At 38.9% G+C, this 26203-nt stretch overlaps 1 protein-coding gene across 1 annotated transcript in view; it reads right to left on the reverse strand.

Moving 5' to 3' along the window:
* The window catches only part of Shcbp1 (SHC binding and spindle associated 1), a 38684-nt gene extending 23540 nt beyond the window's left edge, over positions 1-15144 (reverse strand). Inside the window, exons 1-4 of the mRNA XM_052752760.1 lie at positions 15042-15144; positions 5658-5825; positions 5404-5519; positions 1912-2120 (exon numbers count right to left, since the gene is read on the reverse strand). Of these exons, the coding sequence (XP_052608720.1) occupies positions 1912-2120; positions 5404-5519; positions 5658-5825; positions 15042-15144 (596 nt within the window). The remainder of the gene's footprint in view (positions 1-1911; positions 2121-5403; positions 5520-5657; positions 5826-15041) is intronic.
* Positions 15145-26203: the final 11059 nt, after the last annotated feature.

The following is a 26203-nucleotide window of genomic DNA, read 5'->3' on the forward strand; positions in this document are numbered from 1 at the left end:
ATTTCACATACTCTTTCAAATTCCCTTGTAGTATGTTGGTCAAATGCCTTCCACTTTCTCCACCTGGTAAATATATTTAAATTCCATATCTAGCTCAAGTATTATTCATACCAATACAGTACAGATACTTATATATCATTCACTATGCATCTCTTCCAGAGCTTACTCTTTCAAAGCAGAACTCAGAATGGGGCTCAGCCTCCCACAGGGCTCACATATCACCCTTCCTAGATGCTCACATCCCAACTGCTCTACTTCTCAGTTTCTATCCTGTCCTATCAAGTCCCCACTCTAGTGCATGCACTCATAACTGACTGACCTTATATACATAACCTTCTGACCTATAAAAACACCCAGTCTGGCATCTCCTAGGACTGACTGTGTTCTGAATGTGCTGGCCTTTCAACATCTTAATCTCACTGACATCCTGCACCTGTCCTCCTTGCCTAGTTAACCTTCCAGACTCAAGTTTATATGCCACTTCTCCAAGAAACAACCATGGAACAGCCATCTCAACACAGTAATTCTAATTTAGCACTTACTGCCATTTCCAGTTATGTATATATAAGTCTGGGTGCTTATCACTTTTTTTTTGGTCTTGTTTTGATAAGGTCAGTCTGAGCATAGTGAGTCTGGGTATTAGGGCAGTCTCAGTAAAATCAGTTTAACTCACTAAAAGTATAGAAAGTACAAAGTACCTTTTAGACTATGAAACACCAAACAATATGATTGACATCATATTACCTAATCTTACAGTTCCTAGAAGAATATGCATCTAACTTTATCATTCTTAGTATCTTTTCAGATGTATGTTTCTTTGGAATTTTATTTGTGAAAGACAATTTGATTAGACAAATAAGGATTACTAATAAAGAATGAGTATATACACCAGGGCCTATTATATTGACATAGGAGAGTGGTATTTTTATTCCCCACCTTAAAGAGGCAAATACAAAACAAAGAACAAATCTACTACCAAGTATGACTGCATAGATTATATAGAATTTGAAAACAAATGTATTACTAATACAATTTTTGTCTTTTAGTGTCCAATTTAAGATATTCATGATATATATTCACTTTAAGCAGTTAAAAGCAAAATTTCTTTAGTAAATATTCACATACCAAAATATACCACATCTATTTTCTTACCTTTCACCTTTTTTTCTGTTCTATTACATTCAAAATGTACCAACCACAAGCCTTAGCATTCATGACTTGAAAGAGGATTGTGGAATATTCCTTTACACTGTGTGAAGATAAGCCACTGTGATTGGTTTAATAAAAAGTTAAACGGCCAATAGCTAGGCAGGATTTTTGGGGCAGAGAGAATGCTGGGAAGGAATAGGTAGAGTCACCAGCTACCCATAGAGAAAGTAAGACATGTAGGAGATGAGGTAACAAGCCATGAGCCATGTGACAGCATGTAAATGAATAGAAATGGATAAATTTAAGTTATAAGAGCTAATTACAAAAAAGCTTAAGCTATCAGCTGAGCTTTAATAATTAATAAGAAGTCTTCATGTCATTTATTTGGGAGCTGGCTGGTGGGACAGAAAAATACTCCCTACAAAAAACAGTTTCTAAATTCATAAAAACCAAATCAGGAATCCTTTATTTTTGTCAACATTTGAGGAATTCGAATGATAAAAAATAATTTCATGTACTATTTTTTTCAAATTTTCAATAGGTTGGAAGTGATAACAAGGTGAAAATTTAAGATATTAAGATTTTTGTTTTTAATTTTTAAAAGATTTTCCTAGGGTGTGGATGTGTGGTTCAATGGTAAAGACATTTCCTAGGATTTGTAAGGACTAAGGTTTAAGCATGACAGAAAGAAAAGGACTAGGATTATTTCACTTAATTTACAGTTTTGACCACAAGGTTACTTCTATCAACAAACCTTCCTACCTGACATGCTCAATGGCAAGTGCCATCTCGTGAAATTCGCGTGAATCATCTGACACCACCCACAACTCCTGCAGAGGCAGGTGAAACTCCTTCAGGTCCAAAAGCTCCTTCACATTTGCCAAGGTAAAAGTGCTCAATTTAAATTCATAAATACATGGCTCTGCAAGTCTCACTATTGCCTTCAAGGCTGAAAAGTCCACGTTTGTAACCTGAAATTCAAAATAATGTTACTCATTTTAATACCCAGAAATTAAAACTGAAACACATATATAAAATACTATTTATAACCTAGTTTTTAAAAGTTAGAAATAGGTCAGAATGCCTTTTAAGAATAAACAAAACAGAACTAACTCTTGTCCTCAGCCTACAATCACGGGGAAAAATAAACCAGAGGACTTCTGGGTAAGATGGCAGAAAATAAACTGTTTCTGTGAGACACAGTAAAGAAATTCTCAGAATTTTAAAAACCAGAATATCTCAAAGAGAAAGAGGAACAGAGCTATAAATTAAAAAAGCAGTGATAGGAAAGCCAAAAAGTACTGAGAAAGAGATAGGAACTCAAGTTCCTTAGCAGCAGGAGAGAAAACAGAAGCCTCCTCCAAAAGGTAAGCAAGGTGGGTGCCAGTAAGAGACTGAGAGTCCTACCTCAAAACAAGCCAACAGCCTTCACAAGCTCCAAAACCGGCTGTGAGTTTTGGTGAGGCTGTGCTTCTTCTGGAATTTTACTGTTACTCTGTATGACTTGGAGGGCAGAGGCCAGGCACCATGTTACTTATTTGAAACTGAGCTAAAATTTGGGGGCCTCAGTATGAGGAACAATAGAGGAAGCCTGAATTTAACCTGCCACAACCCCAGATGATAGACAGCTCTGGGTGCCAGTTGCAGAGAGTAGATGCTGAAAAACAGCAAAGTGCTGGCAGCAGGAGGCTCTGACCAGCAGGGAAGTACACAGAGAAAAGTAGCCCCACTCAGCTGCCAAGAGCAGAAGTCATCAACTGAGAATAACCCTGGAGTTCCACTGCCTTAAGCCTGAACTCAACAGGGCAATCAACCTCTAGAGTCACATGTCTGCCATTCACTGCTGTAAGCTACAAAACTTGGATGTTCCAGTAGTCTACTTAAAACTGAAACTCCATCCCTTCAGCAAAATGACTCATATTTTTATTTATTTACTTTTGGTTTTCAAGACAGGGTTTCTCTGTGTTACTGCCTTGGCTGTCCTGGAACTCTCTCTGTAGATCAGGATGGCGTCGACCTCAGAGATCTGCCTATCTCTGCTTCCTGAGTGCTCGGATTAAAGGTGTGTGTCATCATGGCCTGGCTGTGATTCATATTTAAAAGATTTTTAATGTACAGACAGACTAGAGCAGAATATTATTTTAAGGTGTATTACATTTGTTTATGTTGCATTTATTTAACTCTGTGAAGCTGTATTACTTTGCCTGTCTAAAACACCTGATGGTCTAATAAAGAACTGAACGGCCAATAGCAAGTCAGGAGAAAGGATAAGCAGGGCTGGCAGGCAGAGAGAATATATGGAAGGAGAAATCTGAGAGGAGGGAGAACTAGGAGCAAGAGAGGGAGGAGGACTCCAGGGGCCAGCCACCAAGCTACACAGCCAGCCACAGAATAAGAGTAAAAGTAAGACATACGGAAGTAAGAAAAGGAAAAAGCCCAGAGGCAAAAGGTAGATGGGATAATTTAAGTTAAGGAAAGATGGCAGAAACAAGCCAAGCTAAGGCTGGGCATTTATAATTAAGAATAAGCCTCTGTGTGTGATTTATTTGGGAGCTGGGTGGCGGGCCCCCAAAGAGACAAAGAATAAAAAAACAACCAACAGACTAGACCTATACAAGAGTTCAGTGCAGCAGCTGTTTCTTATATTCTCGATGCATTTGAGAGATAACTCTAAGTAGAGCATGAGCCACTCATGGGTATAAACTGGGAAACATCAGGAGGGGTGACAGAATCTGCAGAACCCACTGGGAACACAAAGGTAAACTCCTAAAATAAAGACAGCTCTGGTGGACATCAGACACTTGTCCAATACAGGTTCAACACCAGCATAAGCCACAGGAAGATAAAGGGTTCACAAGTCCAGTGACTTTCCACCTCTCCCACCTGATGTATGTGACAGTTTCCAATTTTCAAGGACCTAGAAAGAAGTTGCTCCAACATTTTAACATTACTATTATTATTGCCCTTTATATTTTGCTGTCCCTCAGCTTTTTGTCTTTAGTACAATATCAGCTGCATTTTTATTTCAGTGTATTTTTTAAAATGGTTTTATTACTTCCTTTCTGACATTCAGCTTATTATGTTTGTGAACTTTTTTATTAGTGAGTTATCTTTTTCCCCCTTTTTTGGCTCTTATTTCCCCTCCACCCATTTTTTTCTGTACTATTGTTTTAGTAGTATTTATTGTTTTTGTTTTAAAAAAATAAATTTTAATTTTTATTCTTCTTCATGTATTTAGGTAATTTTGAACTTTCTCATTCATTTTTTTTTTAACCTCATTTACTTACTATATACACATTTATCCTAAATAATTTTTAACTTCAAAGCATATTCTACATGAGTTTTCCCATTTTCTGCTTATGGTCATCAGTGATGTATTAGTGAGTTTTAATCAATTTAAAGTGTATTTCTGTATCTTCTAGAGTTCAGTGTTGAGCTATCATAACTGTGTTCTCCTCAATGAGTGGCAATGGAAACTAAAACCTCAAGAGGAAGCTGTCCATGTAAGATCTTCAAGTAAAACCAGAATACTTATCTAAACCAACAGATATGTAAATTTCATCACAAAATATACAAACAATTGGAAAAAAGGTAACAGGATGCCTTCAAAATAACACAACTTTTAAATTGCTAAACTGAGACACTGAAATATGTAAAATGTCAGATGAAGATGTCAAAAGTTCACTAGTACAGGTGTATATTTATACATTTGTGGTTGAGTATCTAGAGAGACTGTCCAGGCTCAGCAGATAATGGTGCTTGCTGCCAAGCCTGACTACCTGAGTTTGATACCCTGAATCTACAAGGAGAGAACTGATTACCACAAGCTGTGCTCTGACTTCCACATGTATACATGCGTACACACACACACACACACACTGAATAAATGAATATAAAAATACATGAATTTTTAAGAAAGAAACAAGAAAAGAGATCATGAAAAGGGAGGAAAAGATCTTAACAGGGTATAAAATGGAACGGGTAAAGGAATACATGTGATAAGAAAGCAGAAGCTGGAACTAACTTGGGGGAGGGAGGAGATTTGTGGGGAGGAAACAAATGAGAACAAAGTACATCACACATGTATGAGGATGCCATGTATTATGAAAACCATCACATATAACCTTAAAAATGATCAATGATTCCAAGGAGGATTGAAAACAAACACATTAATTCAATTCAGGACCTGGAGAACACAATCAGAAACACACAGGAAAGGTTGGCAAAATGTCTTCATAAGAGAACTCAACTTACTTCAACGAGCACCTCAAACACGTTAGTGTGCCAGACTGCCCACCATCCAGATGGTTTAAGGACCTTTTCCAAGAAGCTGACTGTGAATTCCTTTACCTCAGAGGCCTTACAGTCAGCTACAAATGAAATAAGAATTGGAAATGTATAAACGAGAAGTTAATAAATTCACCTGAATCCATTTTCTCAGAACAACTGACAATCTGAGGACAATCTACTTACAAAATAGATCTATAAAAAGACAAGAACTTACTCACCTAAAATGTAATCTTGATAGGCTCTGAATCTCTCATAAAACAAAAGTTCATTTGTTGGGATAATTTGTGGAAAAAGAATTTTTCCTTCTGGCACAAGAGTGTTTACAGTAGCACCTGGCTTAACATGACAGTTATGATCACTGCATGGATCTGCATCCTGGAATAAACCTGAAACAATATAACAAAGAAACTCAACTATCTAGTTATTACACAGTGCTTCTAATTGCAAGTCTAGTTATTTATTTATCTATTATTTTCCAAACAAAATAAAAATAAGGATTTTGAGGATGAATGCCTTACTTAAGCTCTCATGATCAGTAATATCACTAGTTAATAAAGCTTAAACATCTCAAAATCTAAATTATACTTCAAACAACAACCAGTTAGAAAATTTCACAGATATTTTTGTTACTATCTGTGATGATTTTGGAAGCCACTCAAGTTCTCTTTCAAAGCTAATAGTTATGACTTTCAAAGATTTTTACTTTTAATTCTTTGTATGTGAAATGGCTACCCACTACAATGTAAGCCTGTGGGGGGGGGGGGGGCGCGGCAGTATGATGAGTGCATAAGGCCAGAGGTATTAGAACTCCCTGCTCCTGGAATTACAGACAATTGTAAGCCACCCAATGTGGGTGCTGGGAATCAGACCTAGGGCAACCACTACAAAAGCAGTACTTTTTCTCACCAGCTTCCATTTTTATTTTTACTACAATTAGACCAAGTATCTTATAGTTATTTTTTTCTCTGAAACCATTCCACCAATATATATTTTAAAAAGGAACTGCAAGAGGCTGGGGGAATTGGCTCAGCAGTAAAAAAAAACATGTACTGCCCTTGCAGAAGACCAGAGTTCAATTCCCAGCACCCATGTGGCAGCTCTGGAAATCTGTAGTGGGTAGCCATTCCAGCTTTGATCTGGAAGTCAATGCCCTCTTCTAGTCTATGCAAGCCATTGCATGTATGTGGTACACACGAACCCACAAGCACACATACATTCACATGAAAATTTTACATTAATTTCTAAAAACCAGTAATTAAAAAAGGAACTACACTCCTATACTCCTTCTCAAAAGGAGTGTTGAGGCCTCTCTACTTTCTACACTATGAGCCTGTCAGTGGCCCCTCAAAAAATAGAATGAGATTTTTTTTTTTGGGGGGGGGGTTTCAAGACAGGGTTTCTCTATGTTGTTTTGGTACCTGTCCTAGATCTTGTTCTGTAGACCAGGCTGGCCTTGAACTCACAGAGATCCACCTGGCTCTGCCTCCCGAGTGCTGGGATTAAAGGCGTGCACCCTGCCTCCTGGCTTAGAATGAGATTCTTAAGGCTACATAAGGGTTATTTGATTAAGACAACTAGGGAGATTTCAATACAAACCACCTTAGACATGAGCTATGTGTAATAGGTTTCAAAAGCTATGATTGGATACTAGCATATCTAATTCTATCTAATAATTTTTTTTTGTAGGCAAGGTGATTAATAAATAAATAATGCCAATGGTAGCTCTTAAGACTGGCAGAGTGCTTTCCTGAGGTCTCTGGGAAGGTATGTGAAACTTTTACTAGACTTTCTTCCCTTGCCTTCCTTTAATTGCTCCTTCTGTTTTCTCCTTCTTTCTATTTCCTTGTCTGTAAGGCCACCAGAATTACTGACCAAAATACACCTGAAGGTCATTGCTTCCTGTGATGGTCTGAATGAGAACACCCCCACAGATTCATATATCTGAATGTTTGGTTCACAGCCGGAGGTCCATTTAGGAAGGATTAGGAGGCACGGCACTGTTGGATGAGGTGTGCCATTAGGGGTAGGCTTTGAGGTCTGTGCTTGTGCTCTCTCTCTGAAGATCAGGAAGCAAGCTCTCAGTGTCAAGCTTGCCTGCTGCCATGCTTCCTGCCATGCTGACCATTGACTAACCATCTGAAACGGTATACTTTCTAAAAGCTGCCTTGTTCATGGTGACTCTTCACAGCAACAATGACAAGGATACTTAAAAACAATACACAAGCCTTAGAGTGTATCAGTTTCCTTCCCCATAAAGGGAAGATAGAAATAATATACTTATTTCAATTGGGATTAAATAAGGCATTTCTTAATAATTTACAATAGTGTCACTAATGGAATATATATATACATGCTTAAAAATAGCTTACTTACATTGCCAGTGGCACAAGCATTTAATCCCAGTACTTGGGAGGTAGAGCCCGGCAGATCTCTGTGATTTCAAGGCCAGCCTGGTCTACACAACAAGTTCTAGGACAGGCTCCAAAGCTACTAAGAGAAACCCTGTCTTGAAAAACTGAAAACCAACCAAACAAACAAAAACCCCAAAAAACAAAACGACAAAAAAAAAACCAAACCCAACCAAACAAACAAAAAAACCCAATCAAAAAAAGCTTACTTCAGTACTTATTCTTTACAGTTATTTTGTTTTTGTTTTGATTTTCAGCTTTGCTGAGGTACAAATCACAAAAATTGTAGCACAAAACCAGGAGCACAACAGCAAATTAGAGTAGGATTAGGGGTTTATTATAAAGACAGTAAGGAATATATTCTGGAGCTACTTTCTTTTTTTTCCTTTCCTTTTTTTTGGGGGGAGGGGCACCTTTGAGACAAGGTCTCATGAGGTTCAGGCTGGGCTCAGACTCACTTTATAACTGAAGATGATTTAGAACTTCGAATCCTTCTATTTCTACCTCCCGAGTGCTGAGACTGTGTACAACACTCTGCCCAGTTGTATATGGTACTGGAAACAGAAAGCAGGGCCTTATGAATGCTATGCAAGCACTATACCTAACTGAGATACATCTCCAGGCTTGGATATACCTTTTCTGCAAGAAAGTCTAGATGTCACTTCTACTTTAGATAGTTCTCCATTTGCAGATTATATTTTCTGTGGAGAGTATTTTCCCATGGCTGAAAAAGACAAATTTCTTTCTCTCTTTTTTTCCCTCTTTGCTTCTATTCTTCTCTCATATAATACATCTCGACCTCAATTTCCCCTCCCTCCATTCCTACCAGTACCACCTCCCCCACCTTCCCTCGATCCACTCCTTCTCTGAACACAGCACAAGTTATATTAAGACTAGGCACAAACCCTTGTATCAGGGCTGAGCAAGGCAACCCAATAGGAGGAAAAGGGTCCCGGGGTAGGCTAAAGAGACAGAGACAATCCCACTGTGAGGAGTCCCACCAAAAACAAAGCTAACAATCATGTTTGCAGAAGATGCAATGCAGACCCATGCAGGCTCCATGATTGTTTCTTCAGTCTCCGTGAGCCCCTATGAGCCCTGCTTAGTTGATTTTGTGGGCCTGTTCTCCTAGTGTCCTTGACCTTCTGGCTCCTACAATTCTTCCTCTCCCTCTTCCACAGGCTTGCCCTAGCTCCAAGGGATGGGACCAGATGGAAATCTCCAATTTAGGCTCTCTCAGCCTAATGTTTGGCTATGGGTCTCTGCATCTGCTCCCATCAGCTACTGGAGGAAGTCTCTCTGCTAATGACTGGGCTAGGCACCAAAATATGTGTATAGCAGAATATCATTAGGAATCATTTTATTGATTTTTTTTCTCCTACCCTAGGTTGCCCAGCTTCCAGTTCCTGGTCATCCAGGCAGTGCTCCCTTTTGTGGACCTCAAATTAGACCAGTCATTAGCTGGCTGTTCCCACAAGTTCTGCATCTCCTTGTTACTGTACATCTTGCAGGCTGGGCTGGTTTCTACTGCACTAGGTTTCCATACCCACCCCCCTCAAATGCCCTCCAATTCTAGAACTCTCTTCTTGTACTCTTTCCCTCCATCCCTCCCGCAACTACTTGATCCCTCCTGTTCCCATTCCTACCTGTCCACAGTCCACCTGCAAAATTTTTCTATCTCCCCTTCCTAGGGGGATCCATATACACCCCTTAGAGCCCTCCTTGTTACTTAGCCATTCTGAGTCTGTGGGTTGTATCATGATTATGATTTACTTAACAGCTACTATTCACTTATAAATGAGTACATGTGGGGGCCCACAAAGATTCCAACTTGTGGTTTGTTTCTATTTTGACTCAAGGTCAGAGAGTCAAAGTTTATATTGCTCTCCAAGGCTGCATAATAGGATGTTTTGGCCAAAGGCATGGTTACCAGGTGTCTTATGCTTCAAGGCCTAATTACAAGATGCTTTGCCATAAGGTGTTTAGAGAATTAAGAAAGGGTCTATACTTGTTTGTACTTTATACCTTGATCTTGAAAGGGGGAAATCTTTTGCCACTCTCTTTGCTGGTATATAAAAAGTCCACTAGAAATAAACTTGAGGTGACTGGGTATTGACCCAGCTCCCCACCCAAAGCTATCCTGTGCCTTTATCTTTTTCTTCATCTACGTCTATATTTTCTCCTACCTAGCATTTCTCAATTCCTCACTTCCCCGCTTCAAGGACCCTTCGACAGGCCAGGGTTGGACCCTGACAAGTACATATCATGTTTGTCTTCCTGGGTCTGAGTTACCTCACTCAGGATGATTTTTTTCTAGTTCCATCCATTTTCCTGAAAATTTCATGATGTCATTCTTTTTTTTTTTAAACAAGTGAGTCATACTCCATTGTGTAAATGTACCACATTTTCTTCATCCATTCTTTAGTTGAGGGACATCTAGGTTGTTTCCAGTTTCTGGCTATTATGAAAATCAATACAAACACAGTTGAGCAAGTGCCTTTATAGGAGGATGGGAGTGTCCTTTGGGTATATGCTCAAGAATGGTATACCTGGATCTTAAAGTAGATCGATTCCCCATTTCTGAGGAAAAGCCATATTGATTTCCACAGTGGTTGTACAAGTGTGCACTCCTACCAGCAACGGAGGACTGTTCCCCTTGCTCCACATCCTAACCCTCATCCTGAGTCATTCTGACCAGTGTAAGATGGAATCTCAAAGTAGTTTTGATTTGCATTTCTCTGATGGCTAAGGATGTTGAACATTTGTCTCTTAGCCATTTGAGATTCCTCTACTAAGAATTCTGTTTCAATCTGTATCTTATTTTTTAATTGGATTATTTGGCTTGTTGATGTCTACTTTCTTTAGTTCTTTATACATTTTGGATACCAGCCCTCTATCAGATGTGGAGTTGGTGAAATCTTTTCTCATTATGTAGGCTGCCATTTTGTTCTACTTTTGTGTTCTTTGCCTTACAGAAGCTTTTCAGTTTCATGAGGTCCCCTTTATTGCTGATCTTAGTACCTACACTATTGATGTTTTGTTCTGGAAGCTATCTCCTGTGCTGAAGTGTTCAAGGCTATTCCCCACTTTCTTTTCTATCAGGTTCACTGTATCTGGTATTACATTGAGATCTTTGAGCTACTTGGACTTGAATTTTCTACAGGATAATATGGATCTATTTGCATTCTTCTACGTGCAGATATTTAGTTAGACCAGCACCATTTGTTTAAGATGCTTTCTCTTTTTCATTGTGTCTTTCTGTCTTCTTTATAAAAAAAATCAGGTGACCATAGGTGTGTGAATTTATATATGAACTTCCAATTTGATTCCATTGATCGATATGTCTGTTTTTATGCCAATACCATGTGTTTTTTATTACTATAGCTCTGTAGTACAGCTTGAAATCAAGGATGATGATCCCTCTAGAAGTTCTTTTATTATTCAAGATTGTTTTAGCTATTGTAGGGTTTTTTGTCTTTCCATTTGAAGTTGAATATTGCCCTTCCAAAGTCTGTTAAGAATTCTGTTGGAATTTTGATGGGAACTGCGTTGAATCTGTAGATTGCTTTTGGTAAGATGGTCATTTTTACTATATTGACCCTACCAATCTATGAGCAAGGGAGATCTTTCCTTTCCATCTTCTGATATCTTCTTCAATTTATTTCTTCAAAAATTTGAAGTTTTTATCATACAAGTCTTTCATTTACTTGGTTAGAGTTATTTCAAGATATTTTATATTTGTGGCTATTGTGAAGAGTGTTGTTTTCATAATTTCTTTGAGTTAATCTTGTATCCAGCCACTTTGCTGAAGGTGTTTTTCAGCTGCAGGGAGTTCTCTGGTAAAATTTTTTGGGCTGCTTATTATACTATCATATCATCTGTACATAGCTATACTTAGGCTTCTTCCTTTCCAATTTGTATCTTCTTGGTCTCCTTCAGTTGTCCTATTGTTCTAGCTAGAACGTCAAGTACTATATTGTATAGATATGGAGAGAGTGGGCTGGTCTAACTAGATATCTGCACGTAGAAGAATGCAATCTTGCTCCTGATTTTCCACTTTAGATGGTTCTCCATTCAGCTTGTATGTTCTTTGGAGAGCATTTTCCTAGAGCTAAACAAGACAAATTTCTAAAGCACGTGACTATTGAGCTGAAGACTGCAAAGTCAACACTGTTGGTTGCAGATTTTAAAGGTACATTTCATATTGAAGAAAAAAAAACTACTCATCACAAATTTTTGTTAAGAATCAATGTCAGAGCTCCATTTGAAGAAAAAGATAACTACTTTGTGTTATATGATGTTTTCACAAGAAGATGCAATTATTAGAGAAGAGCTTTAGAAACATACTTAAAGAAATTCTGGAACAATTTGAAACCAATGTCCACAGTATTTGCATATTTTAAGCAGTGAAGAATTGTCCAGAAACTGTAAACAACAGTGAATTCCCACATATATTACAGAAAAAAAACTTAATAATTTACAGTGTTTGCACTGTCAGAAGACAAAAAACACACTTAAAAATCACCTGAGATAAAAACATAGCATCACTAAATCAATCCCAAAGCAGAGAATTTGACTAATTCTCTGTCATTAACTAGTTGGAATTTGGAAAGTCATGGGAATAAGTTCAAAGACTATCAGGGCCTGCTAGACTATCACTATCATGACTGATCTTAATGGGAAGAACATCTGATTTCTGCTATGTACTTTATGAAAACCAAATGGAAAGTATGAATTATTGGGAGAGTTTATGTGCACATGACGTACACACATGAACTAGATCTCCTCAAAATAAAGTCAGACCTTGAATTAAATTTCTATTAGCAAGTGAAATTGATCAATTTCATTCAAAGACAAGTTCTCCAATGCAGGTATTATGGCTGCCATGTTGAGTTCAACTCCAAAAGCAGATTTAAAAGCTCATATAGAAGAAGCTAAACACTGTTTCCTGAAAGAAAGACATGAGATCAAAGAGAGCATTATTTTCCTACCTGTGAAAATGACACTATCCTGTGTACACTATCCAACAGTTAGAGTGAACTGACAGCTGAAGAAAAAAAATGAAAATGGTCCTATCAACACAATTATCACTTGGGAAGGGATAAAAGAGTTCATTCTGGAGTCAAATATAAGTACCATCTTAGTTAGGGGTTATTACTGCTGTGATGAAACACCATGACCAAAAGCAACTTAGAGAGGAAAGGGTTTATTTCACTCACTGTTCCTCATAACAGTTCATCATCAAAAGCAGTGAGGGTAGGAACTCACACAGGGCAGAAACTTGGAGGCAGGAGTTGATGCAGAGGCCATAGAGGGGTACTGCTTACTGGCTTGCTCGGCCTGTTTTCTTAGAAAACTCAGGACCACTAGCCCAGGGATAGCGCCGTCCACAATGGGCTGGGTTTTCCCCCATCAACCATCAATTAAGAAAATGCCCTACAGATAGATCTTGTGGAGGCATTTTCTCAATTGAGGTTCAGTCATTTCAGATATAGCTTGTGTAAAGTTGACATAAAATTAGCCAGCATAGTGACCATGACCCAGGAACACAGTTTTAGGTTACCCCAAATTCTATGTTCCAATGTGGAAGCAGTTTCATTAAGTTTTTTATAGTAACAGAATTTAAAAAAAGTCATAAATCAAGATATTTTTCAAATACATTGGTGGAAACCAGAGGCAAGTTATAGGCAAGCAGAGAAATCTCAGCTATAAACGTCAGATTCTGATAGTATTCTTAGCTCTTTGACTGGTAGAAACTAGAGTTTTTTAACTTAATGCATTCAAAATGCTGTTTAGCTGCATCTGCTAGTCATAGGGCGTTCATCTGTTAATCATGGGATATTAGATCTGACACAGAGGTGGGCAAGGAGTGATTATTTAAAGGAGCCCAAGATAAACTATAATTAGAACAAACAACTTCTCCACATCACTGAAGTCAATCAGACACTGTACACATGCCTTAAATAAACTTTTACACATACAGGTCAAATATGCCTTTGCACACACAGCTTCTTTCCAGGAATTCTTATTACATGTCCATCATCACTGTACACACATCTAAACTGCTTGCTTTGAAAGCAAAGCAGTGATTTGAACTGATCCAACTGCTCCTACAGGAGTGCCTGAGTAACTACTGAAGAAACTGCTACAGAAACTATTCTTCATGTTTTTCTCCTATGAGACAGACATCAAAGAACAGTTTAAATGCCACCAGCCAAGTATTTGTCCTTAATGTAATAATTTTAGACTTTCCCAAGAAATTTAATAAACTCATCTGCTGGAGACATTCATGTTTATATTTATATATTAAGAAATGATGACCACAAGAAGGCTGATTTCCATTACCTCACATAGCTTCATAGAGTGGTGAGAATACACCATCTACTCACACTGTTCATTAAGTCTCCTTTGGTAAACAACTCTCAAGGATGACCTTTTCCCTGTCACTACTGCTCCTACCACTCAAGTGCTGAGACCACAGGCAGGCACCATCACCCCTAGCTTGTAAGTTCAACTTTTTTATATTCCATATATGCTAGCATAAAAATGTAGTTCCTTACAGCTTTTTAAAACTGACTTTTCATATTATTGCATTTTCCTATCAGAGCTACTGGTTGTTTTCTAAGGGGGTAAACTGTACATAAACAGTTTGGCTAGTAGCAGGTTAGTAGCAGAATTAAGTCACACCTATGATTTCTCACTTTAACAGAACTGATTACACTGCACATTATAGCTGAATGTGTTAATATAAACTAGCTTTAAGAAATTAACAGGGGGGAGGGGAAAAATGACAGGGCCGGGAATGTTGGGAAGCAGAGGCAGGTGGAACTCTGAGTTCGAGGCTCGCCTGGTCTACATAGTCAGTTTCAGGTCACCCAGGACTATGTAGAGACCCTGCCTCAAAACAAAAAACAAAACAGGAACTGGGGATGTGCTCAGTGGTAGAGTGCTTCCCAGTGCTTCCCTAGCATATGCAAGGTCCTAAACTGGCAAATAAAAATTAAATTGGAAATAGAATCTCCATGGCCAGATCCAAGTCCCTCTACACTCCGGAAGCTAAGTCAAGAGGATGGAGAGCCTAGGGTGGCCACAGTAGCTCCCGGCTCCGAGGTCCGGATGCAGGCTCGGAACAGCCCTCCCACGCAGGTGGCCCGGCCGCCCGCGGCCGTGGAAGCAGCCCTCTGAAATGCTCACCTTCCTTCCGGGACGCCGGATCCTCCTCGGCCGCCAAATCGGGGCTCGCTGGAACCATAGCTCCAGGCTCCAGAAGTACACCCTTACGCAGTTCCTCAGCCATTTCAAATTTACGCGGGCGGCGGCCGCGTACCAGAACGCGATGACGAAATCGCTAGCGCTGGTTCGTCCGACAGAGGAGCCTCTCCGGCTGCCAGCAACTCCCCTGACAGTGCTTCAGCGCCACCTGTGGGATTGGCGGACTGTTCTGGACCAAGTTCTTGGACTGGTCTCTAGTTTATCCAAACAAAAGGAAGTTGAATGGTGATATAATTTGGAATGATTTCTCAAAAAACAACAAGCCGAGCTTGGATGTTGGGCATAGTAGAAAAGATAATGAAAATAAAATGATTAAGATAACGCCATCTTGTTTTGACTACATTTTTTGTTTGCTTAGAGAGTTCTCAGCCCAGTCAGCCTTGGCAATACATTTAAGATTTCCATGGCCTTGACCATCGTCCAAATGTATTAACCGAAATAATTGGCAAGTTATGTCTAAACCAACTACTATTCTTTGTCAAGGTTACTCTAACCCTCATCTAACTTTCATGTGTCTTAGTGGGCTTTGCCTTGAAAATCTATATATCTCTGAGCTTGGGCACCAAGAGACTTTTCAGAGGCTCCAGCCTGCTCTTTGGCCTTTAATAAAAAGGACACAAAAATTTTAATTGACTTAATGAGTGTGGTTGTCAGTTACTATCTCCAGTGAATCATTACAAAAAGCAAAAACGGAGGTATTTACACATGTTTCAGCTATTAGTGCTATTACCGTGGGAAAATCCCTTTAGGACTCAGAAGCTGGCTACAGGATGAGACTGTTGGCCTAAATGGTTCTTTCACTTCATCTGATAGCAAGAACTATCAGACGCTGGGTAATTTCAAGTAATGTAAAATTTTATTTAGGTGGGTTGTGTTAGCATATGCCTTTAATCCCAGCACTCTGCAGAAGCGGAGGCAGGAGGCAGGAGGCAGGAGGCAGGAGGCAGGTCTGTGGGAGTTCCAGGTCAGACTGGTCTAACATAGCAAGTACCAGGCCAGTCAGGGTAAGTTATATTTAGTATGCAAGTTTATTAACTTTTAATAATTTAAACTGTAACCAATAATAATAGCAAATATTTACTATGCAAAATATTGTGAGCAACTTTTACCTGCAATATCTTATTTAAACTTCAAAAAGTATTCTATGGAGCTGGAAAGATGGTTCAACTGAGAAGATACTTTCTAGGCAAGCATGAGGACCTATGTTTGGTCCCAGTGCCCACATAAAAAGCTAGGTATGGTGGTGAACATTTGTAACTCCAGTGCTGGAAGAGAGATGGTTTGGAGACAGGAGAACCCTGGATCTTACTGGCCAGCAAGTCTATCCAAATTTGTGAAATTCAGGGTCATTGAGAGACCTTATCTCAAAAAATAAGATGGGAAGCAATAAAAGAAGACACCAGACCTCAATCTCTGGCATCCACTTGTATGTCCACACACCTACATGAACATACATGTACCGCTGACACATACATATATAAAAATTAGCACATATATATTTTCTAAGTCTTAGGTAATTAATTAGTCTTGCTTCTGCCCACTAAGCTGCCCCTTGCCATGTACTCGATGAATCTGTTTTATTTAAAAAAAAACTCTATGAGTTAAGAAATAGCAGTACATAGCCGGGCGGTGGTGGCGCACGCCTTTAATCCCAGCACTCGGGAGGCAGAGCCAGGCGGATCTCTGTGAGTTCGAGGCCAGCCTGGGCTACCAAGTGAGTTCCAGGAAAGGCGCAAAGCTACACAGAGAAACCCTGTCTCGAAAAACAAAAAAACAAAAAAAAAAAAAAAAAAAGAAATAGCAGTACAGTCTACTCAGTTCACAATGAGGTGCAGAAGTCACCAAGAAATTGAATAGCTTCTCCAAGCTAATTCAACAGGACCATCATTGGTGTTTCTTGCAATCCACTACTCCTAGGCTTATCTCTACTTGGGATAGCACAGCCTTCCAGGACATTGGATTAGATGAGTCTACAGAAGACTAAAAGCTGTATCCTGGCAATTCTTTTCTTTTTTTCTTTTTTTGAAAATAGATTTTTTCCCCATATAATATATCCCAATCACTCCCTCTACTCCTCCCAGTAACTCCCCACTTTCCCTCTCATCTGGATCCACTCCCTTTCTGTCTCTTATTAGAAAAAAACCAGACATCTTAAGGATAATAATAATAAGACCAAGCAAAAGCAAACAAATCAGAATAGGACAAAATAAACAAACAGAATGAAAAAAGCCCAAGAAAAGGTGCAAGAAACAGATACAGATGCAGAGACACACTCATTTGCACACTCAGGAATCTCATAAAAATACAAAACCAAAATACATAGGTAAATTTCTTTTTTTATTAAGAAATTTTTTTATTCATTTTACATACCAATCACAGATCCTCCTCTTCCCTCCTCCCGCCCCTCCAGCCTCCCCCACCCCAACTCATTCCTTCCTACAAGAATGTAAGGCCTCCCATGGGAAGTCAGCAGAGCCTGGTACATTCAGTAGAAGCAAGTCCAAGCCCCTCCCCCTACCTCAAGGCTGTGCAAGTTGTTCCACGATAGGTAGTAGGCTCCAAAAAGCCTGCTCATGCAGCAGGGATGGATCCTGATCCTACTGCCAGGGGGCCCCAAGGAAAATTTATTAAAAATAAATAAATAAATAAATAAATAAATAAATAAATAAATAAATAAATAAAATGACAGTAAGAGTCATGCTTCCTTGGTGTTCTCTATTCCCACTGGCTATTACAAGTTTTTTTCCTCCTCTTACACAGGGTTCCCTGAGCTCTGAGAGGAGGGATTTAATGGAAAATCCTGTTTAGGGAACAGTGTTCTGAGGTCTCTCACTCTCTGAATGTTGTCTGGCTATGGGTCTCTGTATTTGTTCCCATCTGTGGCAGAAAGAAGCTTCTCTGATGATGACCAAGCAAGATATTGATCTATGAGTATAGCAGAATGCCATTAGGAGTCATTTTATTTCTATTTTCCTTTAGTAGACAGTAGTATTTGGTTTTATCCTCGGTCCCTGGACTATCTGGTCCTACCTTTTTGGTCACCCAAGCAGTGTTGAGTATGGGTTTAATTTCATGTAGTGGGCCTTAACTCAAATTAGAAATTGGTTGTTTACTCCCACAGGCTTTGTGCGCCATTGCACTAGCATATTTTGCAGGCAGGGCACTACTGTAGATCAAAGGGTTTATAGTTAGGTTGGTGTTTACATTTTTCTTTTCGTAGCATCCATGGTTAAACCTTTAACTGTCAGTATTCTTCACACTTCATTTCATATGTGCTTACACTTTTTGTACTCTTGCTGAATGCCTGATTTTTAGCTTCCTATCATCTTTCACTACCAGGCTAAATTATTACACATGGCATCCTTGTTGCTAGACACAAGGATACTTGGTGCTTCTCGGTGTACTTGACTTCTAAACCCATGTGCCTACCAAGCTCTGTTGATTTGCCCTCTGGGTTCCTTTTTAATTGCTCCTTTCTAGCTTTTCCACAGAATTTTGCTCTACTGGCTGGCTGTTAGTACTCAAGGTGTATGCCTTTGAAGTGACTGGTGTGTGTGTGTGTGTGTGTGTGTGTGTGTGTGTGTGTGTGTGTGTGTGTGTGTACCAGAGTCTAGATAGTTTTTCTTTGACCCTAGTCTCCCAGCCCCTTCCCAGGAGCTTTCAGGATGCAAAGTATCTTTTGTATCAGCTCATTTTTCTTTCTACATTGTCTTTATCATCTTGTCTCAGGTATCACAATAGCACCCAAACTTATTTCTTTTTCATTCTTGATATCACCCCTTTGCCTCAATGCCCTAGCTCCCAACATAGTCTGCTCTGTACAGTAAATCTATTTGAATCCCAATTCTGATATTATAATTTTATTTATTATAAAACTTCAGAGTATTTTTTTTCTGCATTTTTAAAATGACAAATTCTTACTAGGTATCCTAGACTGGCTTGGAATTTGCTATCTATTCTAGGAACTCACAGTCTTCCTGCTGTATTACCATGACTAGCCTCCCTTGTCTTATTGTCAGAATAAACTTTTAGCTCTTTAATCACTCTTCTCCAACCCCATCCTCTGATTTCTTCACACTATCCATGGTCAGATTTTCCTTTCCTTTTTTCCAGATGACTGGAGAAGTCTCAGTTCATGTACCTCAAACACTTGCTTCCTATACCTTGCTTATATCCTATATTTGGGTCCCTGTGTTTATTTTTTATAGCAAATTTACCAGTTTAGTTGCAACTTTAGAAAGTTTCCATGACTATCTGTGTTAGTTACTTTTTTATTGCTGTGATGAAACACCATGACCAAGGCAACTGATAAAAGAAAGTGTGTGATTGGGCATATTGTTCAAGAGGGCTGGAGTTAGGAGAGCTAAAAGAATCCTGTATAATAAAGCAACCTCTGGAGGCATCACAATCCCTGACCTCAAGCTCTGCTATAGAGCTATAGTAATAAAAACAGCTTGGTACTAGCATAAAAACCGACATACCGACCAATGGAATCGAATTGAAGACCCTGACATTAATCCATACACATATGAACACCTGATTTTTGACAAAGAAGCCAAAACTGTACAATGGAAAAAAGGAAGTATCTTCAACAAATGGTGCTGCATAACTGGATGTCAACATGTAAAAGATTACAAATAGATCCATATCTGTCACCATGCATAAAACTCAAGTCCAAGTGGATCAAGGACCTCAACATAAATCCAGTTACACTGAACTTGATAGAAAAGAAAGTAGGAAGTACTCTTGAATGCATTGGCACAGGAGATCACTTCCTAAATATAACACCAGTAGCACAGACACTGAGAACAACAATTAATAAATGGGACCTCTTGAAACTGAGAAGCTTTTGTAGGGCAAAAGACATGGTCAATAAGACAAAAAGACAGCCTACAGTATGGAAAAAGACCTTCACCAACCCCACATCTGACAGAGGACTGATCTCCAAAGTATATAAAAAACTCAAGAAACTAGACATCAAAATACTGAACAATCCAATTAAAAAATGGGCTAAAGAGCTAAACAGAGAATTCTCTAAAGAAGAATCTCAAATGGCTGAAAGACATTTAAGGAAATGCTCAACATCCTTAGTCATCAGAGAAATGCTAATCAAAACAACCCTGAGATACCACCTTACACCTGTCAGAATGGCTATGATCAAAAACACTAATGACAGTGTATGTTGGAGAAGATGCGGAGCAAAGGGAACACTCCTCCAGTGTTGGTGGGAGTGCAACCTTGTAAAACCACTGTGGAAATCAGTATGGTGGGTTCTCAGAAAATTGGGAATCGATCTACCTCAAGACCCAGCCATACCACTCTTGGGCATACACCCAAGGAATGCTCAATCATACCACAAAGACACATGCTCAACTATGTTCATAGCAGCATTATTAGTAATAGCCAGAACCTGGAAACAACCTAGATGCCCCTCAACTGAAGAATGGGTTAAGAAAATGTGGTACGTATACACAATGGAGTACTACTCAGCAGAGAAAAACAATGACATCATGAAATTTGCAGGCAAATGGATGGAACTAGAAAATATCATCCTGAGTGAGGTAACCCAAACCCAGAAGGACAAACATGGTATGTACTCACTCATAAGTGGATACTAGATATAAAGCAAAGAACAATCAGACAGCAACCCACAGAACCAGGGAGGCTACATAGCAGGGGGGACCCTAGGATGACTGTGGCTTATAATAAGTTTTGGGTTTACTCAATTTCTTCACTTCTTAAGTGGGGTCTTGCCCTAATGTCACCACTCCCTTTATTCCATTAAGTACCATGCTTTTCTTTCTTTTTTCCATTCTTTAAAATTTTTCCTGAGACAGTGTTTCTCTGTGTAACAGCCCTAGCTATTCTGGAACTGACTCTGTAGACCAGGACTGGGCTGGCCTCAAACTCACTGAGATCCTCTGCCTCTTCCTCCCAAGTGCTGGGATTAAAGGTGTGTGCACCAATGCTCAGAATTAAGAATTTCAGTAAAACTCAAAGAACAGAAAACAGGGAGGTGATATTTAGAGTCTAAGTCTTTAGACAGCAGTTGCAAGGATGCAGTATTTGTATATCTCACATCCCATGAGGCATACTTTATTTATTTATTCATTACAATTCATAAATATTCAAAGAAGTCTTCTGCACTGTCTGTCCAGTACTAGGCCTTTTCTTCTGTGTGTTCTCAGCACCTTGTAACATGATGTTCTAGTTCTCAGCACAGAATATGCCTGTCCTGATCATTGCTACATTCTCAGCAGGTACCTCAGTGTCTCACATAGTAAGTGCCCAGAATGATATGGTTACTTTAAACCACAACATACACTGTCTGCAAAAATTAACTGTAACATGGAAAATATTTCTGACTTGAAATTCCAAATACAGGATTGTGTGTGTTTCTCTCCTTCTTTGTGAATGGTGGGAACAGGGCATCCTAATTGTGGAACTCCCAGTGGTGACTTTGAAGTCATAGGAAGTTGGAGCTGATGTGGTATGTACAGTTGAATATGTCCTGATCATGTTGCTGTTTATTACTTAATTCTTGCTCTCATCCATCACTTGCTGTTTTTATTTCTGATATGTGAGTTTCACTTACCTTCCTGTTGCTACCACATGCTATTTCCAGCAGTTCTCCTCAAACACTTTGGCAAAAATAAATTTACAGCATCCTTTTATGAATTGATGTAATGGTTTTTTAAACTTTCTATAGACTTCTGAATACATCATACATTGGTAACAGAAAGACAAAAAAGCCAGATGTATCACTACTTTCTGATTTTCTGTGTGGTTAATGAAGGTAAGAAATAAGTTGTGGATCTCTGAGTTCGAGGACAGACTGGTCTACAGAGCGAGATCCAGGACAGGCACCAAAACTACACAAAGAAACCCTGTCTCGAAAACCCATAAAAAAAAAGAAAATAAGTTGTATAGTAGCGATATTCTTAGGGTTTTGGTTCAAGAAATAGATTTGTTTTCATTTCAGGGGAAAACAATCCGGCTCCATCTATCTTTCAAGCAAGTTATTTTGGTGATGTGAGAACCTCTGAGATGACTGGTAGAAATAAGATTTTAATGGAGAGAGAAAGAGGGGAGAGAGGTAGCCCCTAGAAGTTTTCTCATTTTCTCTTTGCAAGCATGCTTTTGCTAGAGACAGAAGGTTAGGACGGTTCCATGAAAAGAGAAATTCTGAGTAGTCCAGGATGGATGTTGGTATGACTTATCCATTGTGCAATGTGATGTTGATAAGAGAAGATTCATGTCCTAGAAATAAAGTTTTTTCTAGAGATAATACAAAAAGAAGGCCCCAGTCTTCTTGAGTATGCAGAAAGTGTGGCAAAGACTGACATTGGAATAACGAATACATATCAACAAGAGTCAGGCAAGGTAACCCTTTACCATCTGGAAATGCTCTGAATGGCCTCCTGCAAGCCCCGATATCAAATTTGATTCACTCATTCCCTGTCAGGGGCCGAGAAACTCATCCACAGAGCAATTAACAAGGACACACTTGCCTTATTGGCATGAAATGAAAAATGGGTTTTCTTAAACCATGTGTCTTAATTCCATGTTAGAATGTTGGACCATAGATTGCCATGTGGCCCACGCTATCTGGGACATCATCTTTTGAGTTCTCTTCTTAAATAAAAAGGATATTTTTGTTGTTTGGTATTAAAAACACAGTTAAAAGATTTAAAATGTTTTAAGTAAATTTAAAGGGTTACTATACGCCAAAGTTGTTTTCTAAATCTCTAAGAGTTAGAGTGATTTGAATAAAATATTTGAGCAGGGTGGTGGTAGCCCACACCTTTAATCCCAGCAGAGACAAGCAGATATCTATAACTTAACTGTTGTCTAAATTCTAGAGTTACAGTGAAAAAATGTGGTTGTAGTGCATGCCTTTAATCCTACCACCCAGGGACAAAACTCAGATACAGCTCCTAACTGGTATGTTTGCACACTAGAGAAATCACACACCATATTTACAGATTATTGTAAAAGCCCTCTACAGGATTACTAGAAAGGCAGCTAATTTTCAATGGGGATAGGAACAATGAGCAGCTTTTGCAACTGCCAGGGTAAGCTCTTGTTCATACATACAACCCTGACCAATATTGAACCAGATGATACCCTAATTGTGGATATTATATTTATTGGTGAATTGGAAACTGGGGACTCTTCATAAAGCAAAAAGGAGTCCACCAGCATTTGTCTGTTGGCTTCTATTGAAAACACTTTCCATATACAAAGAACAAATAGTCTCTCTTTGAGAAACAAATCTGTACATTTTATGAGGCATGGAGAACCTTATACTCAGTCATTGCCAACCACCCTATAGTTGTAAGGGCACCCCATAAAATGATGGATTGGATCTGTTCTAAGGCAGAGTCCTTTGCAGGCTTAGTCATGGGAGGAAAGGTATTACTGTGGAACTGGTAACTATCTGAATTCCATTATGACCAGGATGTGGTAGCAAAGGGGTCTGTGCCTTCCCTCACTGAGGAAATAGCTCAGTTGCCTATAATCCCCATCCTAAAACTGTTCATCCCTCCCCCAAAAGAGGCACCTGTTGGACTGTGGGGACCAAAGGAATGGCCATAGCATTTGGCTAATGCATGGTTTACTCATGCCTCATCAACCACTGGTGACACCAAAGCTAAATGGAAAGTGGCAGCCTGAAGATCAAGGGGCAGAGTGGTTGTTACTGAGAAGGAACCACCAAATCTGCACAATATGCTGAAGCACTATTGGCTATAAGACAAACATAAGGAAGGCAAGAGGAGAATCTATACCTTCTTCAGTTCATGGCGCTTGTGTAATTGCATAGCCATATGGTCATCAAAATGGAAAACCACTAACTAGCAGATAAATGGCAAAGATATCTGGTCATGGAAGACCCGAATAGAAATGGCAAAACCTAACAAAACTTACCAAAGACATCAAATTTTATGCAGCTCATACAGTTAAGAGAGACAAAACATCCAAAAATAGTGGAAAAATTGGCATGATGTTAATTAAGACTAGATTATTAAAATTTGCCAGAAAACAAATTCAAAACAAATCAGCAAGAATGATAGATTGCACTTTCAAAAAACTTGGAAGTTTATACCTAACACTAAAAAATAAGTGGAAATGGAGAACCAAATTAAACCAGGACAACCCTGTGAGAATAACTATTATAAGGAATCTATAGCCAGGTGGTGGTTTACATTTTTAAATCCAGCACTTAGGAGGCACACACCTTTAATCCCAACACTTGGGAGACAGAGCAGACACATGAGAATTACAGTGATTTAAATTTAAAAGTCACTTGCAAAAGGCAGGCTGAAATTCAAAGTGAATGTTCTTTTTGATCTAAAAATAAATACACTTAAACCTTGAATTTATGTATAAAGAGAAAGGGGAATATAGTTGTATTTATCCACACATACTAAGATATATTTAGTTTCAAAATTTCAAAAGAATTTTTAAAATTGAAAAATAATTATTTTCTGTTGCCAAAAAACCATTTTTTCCCTAGGAAAGATATAACCTGCCAAAACCAGAAGCCCCCAGAGTTAGGGTTTGGGGAGGGTTTTTCTTTTATCTTTCCAGAAGAATAAAAGCATCCAACTAAGAAATCCAGAGGCCACTGGACAAGTGAAACATCTGAAGAAAGAGCATGGATCATCAAGAGAAAATGTGCAAAGAAAAAGAATAAATTGGCCAAGTAGTATCACCCACCTCCAGCTGACTGGCCTGAAATCCTGACTCGGAGCCCTAGACTAGCACGGCACCCATGCCACCAATCTCATAATCTTTCGGTTTTCATTTGACTCTCTAATACTTTTCTTAATATACTGCACAAACAGTGGACACCTTTGGGTTGACTGCTGTGTTCTGCCTAGCCAGGATTACCACTAAGCTAATAAACACCACTCAAAGATCAGCTTTGGCTATAAATTGCTCAGGACATTAGGACATTCAAATTGCTTAATTCATATGAGACTGACATGAACATTTTACAGAACTTTGAACTAAAAATAAATTAATCCTAAGACTGCCAAATACATCCAAGCTGGACATTGTGGAAAGCTTGGCAGAAATAGCTTCATTGTTGTAAATAATTTTACTGTGTTAGAGTTAAAACCTTTCCTTTTTATTTAGACAAAAAAAAAAAAAAAAGGAAGATGTTGCAGGATATTTGATCACACTGTGAATCCTGAGATTGTGTTATTTACTGGAAAAACCTGTTTCTAGTTGTGGTGTGGCTTGGCCCTAGCACATGCCTTCAATCTATGAGCTTTCTGCTTGAATATTGTAAACAGGATTAAATAGTCAACTATAGGTCAAGAGGCAGAGCAACCAGTTGATAGGAAGTCAATATAGAGACATAAAAACATAAAAAAAACCCAACAGAGAGTAAGAGGGAGTCAGGAGGAAAGACAGAGAGACACACAGGAAGTAGAAGGGAGGGACATTCAGGTTGAGGATTGTCATTTGAGCCTGTGAAGGAGAAAGGACAGGTGGGTGCTTTTCTGCCTCTCTGAGCTAATAGGCTTTCACTATAACAACTGGCTCCTGAGTCTTTATTGGTAAAATTGAGTGACTGAGGTTTTGTTAAAAACAGAATTTGATGTTTCAGTGCATGACACAATCACATGGACAGAGAAAACACACCAGCTGTGGACAAACTGAGAAGACATCAGATTTGGTAAGACACCTGGCCACTCCTCAAGGAGAGAGTAATATTAAAGGGAAAAATCTTTCCTATGTTAGGGATGGGAAATATCATAATACAGGGCATTAGGACCTTGGATAATGATACTTTATATGGCTAGTAGCAAGGATGGTAATGAGATTAATAATGGACTCAGATGTGTAAGCCATCTGTCTGAGGTCTCCCATGCTAGACTGGTGTTGGTTTCAAGTCCATTATTGGCAGACTGGAGATAGAAAAATGTCTCATTAGATATTTGTGAGAACAAATCAAGGTAGTTTATATAAAAGTGCTTATAATAATGCCCCCAATGGGAAAGGTTTATATATTTTAGCTATGATTAATAATACCTCTGATTGATCTACTCTCTGTAGTCTGTGGACCAAGG

The sequence above is a fragment of the Peromyscus californicus genome, unplaced genomic scaffold (genome assembly GCF_007827085.1).
Source record: "Peromyscus californicus insignis strain IS unplaced genomic scaffold, ASM782708v3 Scaffold_23__1_contigs__length_62951481, whole genome shotgun sequence".
Taxonomy (NCBI): Eukaryota; Metazoa; Chordata; class Mammalia; order Rodentia; family Cricetidae; genus Peromyscus; species Peromyscus californicus.